Below are 7590 nucleotides of genomic sequence, written 5' to 3'. Positions count from 1 at the left end.
CCCAAGGTGATAATTGAGATCTGTGCCTTTTTCTCCGTGGAACTGTCTGGAATATGAATAGTCTTATCCAATTATACCATTGTTCAATTAGAACATTTACGTTGCTCCAACAAATTCCTGAAAGTGGTTTAGTTACTATGAGGGCATTGAGTTTATCAAAATCGGCGTTGCAATAACTAAAGCTAAGTTGGTTTGATGTGTTAAAAAATTGAGTTTATACTTGGTAAAACTATACGAAGCTAACTTACTTTTGATGTTTGTTATCGTTGTTTCGCGAAACTGGTCTTCTTTCTTTTCAGAATACAAATGCCTCTTTTAGGGAAATCGAAAAAACCGACTAATGAGGATTCTATTCAGAATCTGCGATCAACTAAAGAGCTGCTAGAGAAAAAGCAGGGACATCTGGAAAAACAAATTGACCAGCAAACTGAAACGGCTAAAAAGTTTGCCCGAACTGACAAACGAAAGGCGATGTTCGCGCTGAAACAGAAGAAAAAATACGAGACTCAACTTAAGCAATGCGATGGAGTGTTATCTAATATGGATCTCCTTTTGGTGAGTTAATCAGATAAACGTTTGTATCTATTCTGGACCACCCTCCTGCCAGGTAGGAGGAATAAAATTGAATTTTTAGACGTGGTATAGCGCGCCCACCGGGAGGGAGGATGTATACAACTTGAAACCTCGTACTCGTGATGTTTTTTATCTCTTTAGTTCAACTCATTATTTTAGCGAGGGGGCTAAATACATCAACGGACTTGGGGGCTAAATAGAATAAATCCAACTTTTTAAAACTCAGACGTACACTATTGGAAACATTAGAAAGATACAACTTTTGGGCTCTATTCGTGAAAGCTTTCATGATAACATTTATTTTCATCTAATTCCTGAATTCACTGGGCAGTTGAAGCAATCAGTCGAGTGAAAACGGACTAATCTCAGAATATATGGGCAATAAATCGGCTATCGTAAACAATGCATTATAACTTAGCGACCAGATTTTCAGCGTTTTGTTGACGTTTTAAAACTTACAGGATCAACTTGAGCAGTCTCAGATGACAGCTCAGGTAACCAAGGCCATGCACCAAGCAGCCACAACTCTACAACAAACTCAGAAAGCAAACAATTTGGACAAACTGGAAGACATGATGTATGACATTGAAGAACAGATCCAACAGGGCGAGGCCATCAACGATGCCCTCTCAAGACAGATCGGCTACGGAGCCAATGACCTTGATGAAGACGACCTGGAGGCGGAGTTGAACGAATTGATGCAGGAAGACCTGGATGCGGAGATGCTGAACATCGCACCAGTGCCTGGAGAGTCTCTGCCAAGTGTACCTACGTCAAGTCTGCCCGCCGTCAAGGACGAAGACGATGATATGGATGAATTGAGAGCCTTTGCACAAGCCCAATAATTGTTAACTATGAAGACCTAACTTATTACGGCAATTGATTCTTTCTTAACAATCGTGTGTAAATTACTATCCAGCTAATGCAAGAAATTTATAAACCGCGCCTTCCCGATCAATATCATTGCAAAATCCTTAATCATTGCGGTTACTGGTTCTAGCGTGTATATTAAGATTGCATTGCGTTAATAGACGGCTACTTTAAGTTCCTGAGAAAATTCGCCGAATTAAACTAAGTTGAATAATTTCATCACTTCAATAAAGTCAGGAACTTAACATTGCTCTTTTTCTAGTGTAGATGTTATGAAATTTATAGTTTATTTTTTGTCTCAAAATTATCACATAAAAATGAAGTCAATTTTTGAACTACTTTTTCCAATTCCTGAGTATTTAATGAAATGCACAGTTTTTCATCTTTTTTTCACGACGAGTACTTTCAGACCAAAATGAGTAAATCGAATGATAAAATTGCGATGTTTCCATCGCGAATGAACATTGCGTTGCTGAAGGGTCGTCTTGCTGGAGCTAAAAAGGGATATGAACTATTGAAAAAGAAAGCGGATGCTCTTCAACTGCGCTTCAGGAAAGTTGTCCGAGATATCACAGAGATCAAGACAAAGCTAGGAGAACTTATGAAACAATCATACTTTTCTCTCGTCGAATCTGAGTTTGTGGCCGGCGATATCAAGAATGTCATTTTAGCGAATGCCATCGAAAGTGCTACAACCCGTGTTAGGCAGAGGAGAGAAAATGTCGTGGGTGTGGGGTTGATTACGAATGAGACCCACATTGAACAAAATAATAAGGATGCCGTTATGACAGGTCTCGCAAGAGGAGGTCAGAAAGTCCAGGAGACACGGAACAAGTTCCTGGAAGCGGTCAAATGTATCGTAGATCTTGCAACTCTGCAAACCTGGTTCTTCACCCTGGATGAAGCGCTGAAATTGACAAATAGGCGAGTGAATGCCCTAGAGTATGTTTTGATTCCCCGAATTGAGAACACTATTGCTTACATGCTGTCTGAACTCGATGAAATGGAGCGTGAAGATTTCTACAGGCTGAAAAAAGTGCAGAACAAGAAGACAAAGGACAAAAAAGCGGCCGAGGAGAAAATGAAAGCTTCATTGGATAACGCGCCTGCCATGGACGCCAAAAACATGCTGACCACCAATGTGGACGAAGATATCATTTTCTAGATTTTCTTCACAGTCAAAAAATTGAACTTGCTATCATGGTATTCATTCAATATTTGCTACATAATATGAGGCGATAAGTCAATGTTTGTTCTTGAACCAAATATTACATTGCTTACGTTTTCTTTGCCAGTGATCATGGCTAGATAAAAGTTAAGTAATTAAAAGTTAGTTAACCGTAATTTGATGTAGTTTTATGAATCATAAATATGTCATGAGATTGAACTATTCGAGTAAATTTAGAACTGCAAGTTCAAGAAGCTCATTATGTCACCCTTGATCATGTGTAATCAAGATGATACTGTCCACTTTTTACCAATCTATTTAATCTTGCTCAATTTTGAATTTAATGCAGTCCTTGCTCTTTATATATATATTTTGAACCGAATGTATCTTTAGTCATAGTAAGCATACCAAAGCTACAGTTTTCAAATTATTGAATTGTTTTCAGAATAAAATAATTTATATTTGATCTCATTTTGTTACTCGAGCGAGGGACTTAGAAAATCTGGTCAGATTTTCTTTCAGCGAATAAGTTGGACGAGCCATATGACTTTTGTTGAAAATCTAGCTAGAGCTCTGTGTTTACAATTAATCGTAAAGCTTAAAATTGGCATGCTTTATGAGTTTCGTGTGAAGGCGAATTCATTTTAACAGCATGTGCGGCGTTCAGGAAAAATATTTGTAAAAATATAGGCAAAATGATGATGGCTTCGTCTCCATCTCTGAAAACGATGCATTCTGGTGACAATATCGGTGGTAGTGTCGACAGAAGATAATGAAAATTGAATCGTTTTGTCTTGCATGATTTCTTCATTTTAAAATTATTGGCATCTAAATGTTGGGGAGAAATGCCGTTTTTTTCTTTATTTGGCTTTTGACAGAATGTTCTTTAACTAAAGATTATCCCAATTTTGTCAGTGACTAGGAGGGAGAGTTGTATACACATAAAAATCCCATTAATTTGTTCTGTGCACAATTTATTTCAAGGAGCGACATTCAAATCTGCTAAGAAAAAAAACCGTTAATAAGCAACCTCTAATTTTTTTATTCCAGCATATTTTTCACTCAAATTAGATCAACTTTCGCTGTAAATATTGGCGGACTTAGGACATTTGAGCATTTTCCCCACAGTTTTTGAAAAAGGAAAACATCGATTTTAGCCCTACTTGTTTTTGTTCTCAGACTAACAGATTTGGTATCAAATTGAAGCCCTCTGCGACAAAAAGATTTTTTTAAGGAATTTTGCTTTTTGAAAAAAAATTGGAAGTTTTTCATGTAAATCTACCCTAAATATGGATAGTGTTTTCAAAGATAACTATTTCGATCATTTCAGATATCTAGCAACTTTTTCGAGGAAATTTATGTTTTCTTTCTATCACTCCAACTATCTAGAATAAAAAGGGCGTTTTTGAGAAAAATTTTTATCCCTCTTTCAGCTAATCTCATTAAATCTTTCAAATTTTTTGTAACTTTTTTTACGATATTGTTGCAATTTTTAGAGAGCTTTAGGAACAGAAGAAAGATAATCTGAACTCTGTCACACTTGAACGGTTGTTTATGAATTTGAAAAGTATCACCGAAATCATAGAAAAAGTTTCACCGAAATCATAGAAATCTCAAAAAACGAAAATATTTTAGGCATTTTTTTTTTCAAAATTGAGTTCGTATTTTGTTCTGTATTTTGTTTGCGTTCTCTTTGTATCGTTTTTTTTCTTTTTTTTTGTATGTGCTATTAAAAAGAGCGGCGCACATGAAGCGTTATTACTAGCGTCATCTGCTCAGTATTATAAATTTTTTACATTGACATCAATTGATTTGGTAAAGATTTTTTTTGAAAGATTGTATGCCTCCAACTCAAAAATTCTGTGCATTGCACAGAATATCTTTTTCCTATTTTTTTAAAATTCCCACTTCTAAACGTCGAGAAATAGATTTAGGCTAAGTATTTCAGCCTTCTCAGATATCAATTTCCAAAGTTATGAGATGACCAAAAGATAGAATTTGTCATCCGTTACGAGTTTAACGTCAGCTGTAATTATTCTTAAGAGATCACTCTGGGAGTTAAATTCTTCTGACAGTAATTATTTCAGTTTCAATACTGAAAATTAACAATTCAAACGATTTGACAGAAATTTTCCAAAAAAATCAATTATTGTTCTCAAAATTTATTTAAAAAAGTATTTCTAACTCTCTATAAGTATTCTGCTGGTTATAAAATAATTGACGCATCTTTTGTTCTGCATCGAAAGCTTTTTATCGAGAATCGAAGACTTCAGACAATTTATATATCAGAAAATACACAAAAATCAACTTTAATAATGTTAAACTAAGAGATGAAAAATGTCTTTTTTTTCCAAATTTTAAAATTGTTTATGTAAACTTTTCTTCTTATTTACCTATAACTAATTAAGTTTTCTCAAAACTTTCCAGACGTAAGAAAAAATCAGTTTCATGAAATGAATATCAAAGCAACCAAAAACATTACTGAAAAGTTAAAGATGGAAGAAAAGAGCTTTTCTTATCTTTTTATTCGTTTTTTTATATTGTCAGAGCAGATAGTACAAAATAATTTCTAGAAGAAGGAAATACAGGGGAATTGGATACAATTTAATACAAATGTAATATATAACTTTTTTGAAAAATGGTAAATTATTTTCAATTTCTCTGTATTTTGAAATTGCTCTTCGAACTGATCTTTTCAATTCCTGTGTTGGTATGATAAGTTAAAAAAGTAAATATTTTAATTGCGAAACACCTCATATGAAGAGCCAACTTCTCTTTTGAAAGAAGAAAAATGTATTTTCTTTTCATTTTCGTTCACAAAAAAAGAATAATTTTCTATTTCTTTAAAACTCCTCTTACTTAAAATAATGAAATGGCCAAAAAATAAATTCAACTGTTAGCCAATGTTTCTCAACGCTATTAAACGAAAGCTTTTAGGGATAGCTTTTAACGTTCCTTTACATGTCAGAGGCGGATTGCAAAAGCTGTCAGAAATTTGGAAGAAACTAGAAAAACTTTAATATTTGCCGCAAAATTCGGTTTCGAATATATTCAGTTTCAAAAATTTGTTACTTAAATCTCGCTGGAAACAAGCAAATCTGCGAGATTTAAAAAACGATTTGGCCGATTACGTCCATGAGAAATAGAAAAAAGGTATTTCAAAAATTTTAAATTGTAGTGGCAATTTTACGATTACCTATACAATTGCCTCTGGAATTGCATACCTAAATTGCCAGAAAAAAAACATTCAAGAGCTAACGGACTTTTAATGAATTGTGACCAGCTTTGAGTAATGATTAGATTCCAAAAAGAAAATCTTACAAAAGCTTTTTTTTGTGGTGAGGTTTCTATTCTATTTGAGTGCTTGTTTGTGTCCGCGGGCGCTTGTCTGGGTGTAAGTATGTGCGACGTGTCAATAGTCAAAAATCGGTGGTTTTTCACTTTCTCTGATAAAACATCTACGAGTTTTAAAACTAACAAGGAGGCTCGGTAATGTGCGTTCGCACATTAAGTTCCGATCCCGCTCATCTACATTTTTTACTTAATTGTCTACCAAATGATGAAGAGATAACAAAAATTAACATATCAACATATCGTTCAACAAACTACTAAAAGAATAAAACAATATACACTAGAGGGTCTATGAAACCTTTGGCTACCATAATATGACTACCAGAAAAGACGGCAATAACAATTAAATAGTTACAAACATTAATTACGACAATAATTCCTTGCCATTTTTTGAAAACCACTAATAACCAAATCAAAAGGGCATCAGATAAAGTTAATACTAAGAAGATTAACTGGTACTATTTGGAACAAAATATGGGACTTTTCCTCAATGCGACTTGGCAACAAGTGGACTAGAAATGAGCAAAAGCGGCAAAAGTTTATTAAAACATCGCTTTTTTAAAAATGTATTAAATTCGAACTGATAAACATTACGCATCAAATGAAATCATTGAGTCTTTTTTACCTCATTAGAGAGCGACTGAGGCCTTTCATTATCCAGGATATGTCATATGACTACAAAAAGAACGACAAATACGGGCAAAATTTGCACGAAAACGATGTCCCCCCAATCAATTAAATATTATGGTGATCACTAAAAACAATATAAATCTTCGTTTGCATTTTTTGCAGGTGACAACATTTGTAAGTCAAATGACCCCCATTATTGTGATACTGTGAAATGAAAGCAAAACCTACAAAAAAGGGGCAAATTTGCAAAAGGGGAAAATTTGTTTTATGAAAACTGGTTGTTCCAAGAAGAAAGACCATTTGAGGAAAATAAAACCGTTATGAAGAGCAAATCGTATTTCAAAAGATAAATGATGTGAGTTGTATATAGAGATCCTTAGCTACAATTTAACAGAAATAAAATTGGCAGATCTCAAAAATCTATCTCTTTTTTTATTAAAAACAAATATTTTCAAAATTCATAGCACAAAAAAGCTTTTGACTAAAAGAGTAGACAGTTTGTCTTGCAACTACTCGGAAAACTAATTGCGACTGTTATTAATTAGACTAAATCATCAGACTATAAAATAAAATTAAATACAAGCTGAACTAATAACTTTACAAAACAACTTTACGAAACCACAGTTTTGAAGCCATTAAATTTATAAGATATTATCCACGAGAATATAACATCTTCATTTGCGTCTCCTTTGATCATCTTAACATCTTTTTGTGAAACGGCTATCACAAAATGACAACAAAAAGAACCACAAAAGCTGAAAAGTATCAACTTCACAAATTTCTGCTGAAACAAATTTTCTAAGCCCTGAAGACATCATTTAAAAAGTTCAAACAACAGAAAAATTATTGCTTGATTCAAAAAACCATTAAAAAGACCTCTAAATAATGATGCTAATTTACGAAAAGGGTACAACATTGTAAACCACGAAAAAAACTCAAACGAACAAAAAGGGATAAGTTGAAGAATACTACTTTTTTTAAGAAATTTAATTCGAAAA

General features: G+C 33.7%; 2 protein-coding genes across 2 annotated transcripts; both read left to right on the top strand.

Annotated features, from left to right (window-relative positions):
* Positions 1-279: 279 nt before the first annotated feature.
* LOC142350033 (charged multivesicular body protein 4c-like) lies at positions 280-1778 on the top strand. The gene is made up of 2 exons (XM_075401938.1): positions 280-555; positions 1035-1778. Exons 1-2 carry the CDS (start codon positions 307-309, stop codon positions 1416-1418), a joined length of 633 nt encoding a protein of 210 aa, XP_075258053.1. The 5' UTR covers positions 280-306; the 3' UTR covers positions 1419-1778.
* Positions 1779-1827: 49 nt separating this feature from the next.
* On the top strand, positions 1828-3082 carry LOC142350032 (V-type proton ATPase subunit D-like). Its single transcript, XM_075401937.1, has one exon. The coding sequence runs from the start codon at positions 1859-1861 to the stop codon at positions 2606-2608; it is 750 nt and encodes a 249-aa protein (XP_075258052.1). The 5' UTR covers positions 1828-1858; the 3' UTR covers positions 2609-3082.
* The last annotated feature ends 4508 nt before the right edge of the window (positions 3083-7590 follow it).

This window comes from Convolutriloba macropyga, chromosome 11, assembly GCF_964194025.1.
Source record: "Convolutriloba macropyga chromosome 11, txConMacr16.3, whole genome shotgun sequence".
NCBI lineage: Eukaryota > Metazoa > Xenacoelomorpha > Acoela > Convolutidae > Convolutriloba > Convolutriloba macropyga.
This window is presented reverse-complemented; position numbering and strand designations above follow the sequence as displayed.

What these genes read in the sequence shown, in the direction of transcription:
- LOC142350032 (XM_075401937.1), top strand. Translation starts at nt 1,859, where the DNA reads ATGAGTAAATCGAATGATAAAATTGCGATGTTTCCATCGCGAATGAAC.
- LOC142350033 (XM_075401938.1), top strand. Translation starts at nt 307, where the DNA reads ATGCCTCTTTTAGGGAAATCGAAAAAACCGACTAATGAGGATTCTATT. An exon ending in CTAATATGGATCTCCTTTTG is followed by an intron (nt 556 to 1,034) that starts GTGAGTTAATCA and finishes TAAAACTTACAG; the next exon opens with GATCAACTTGAGCAGTCTCA.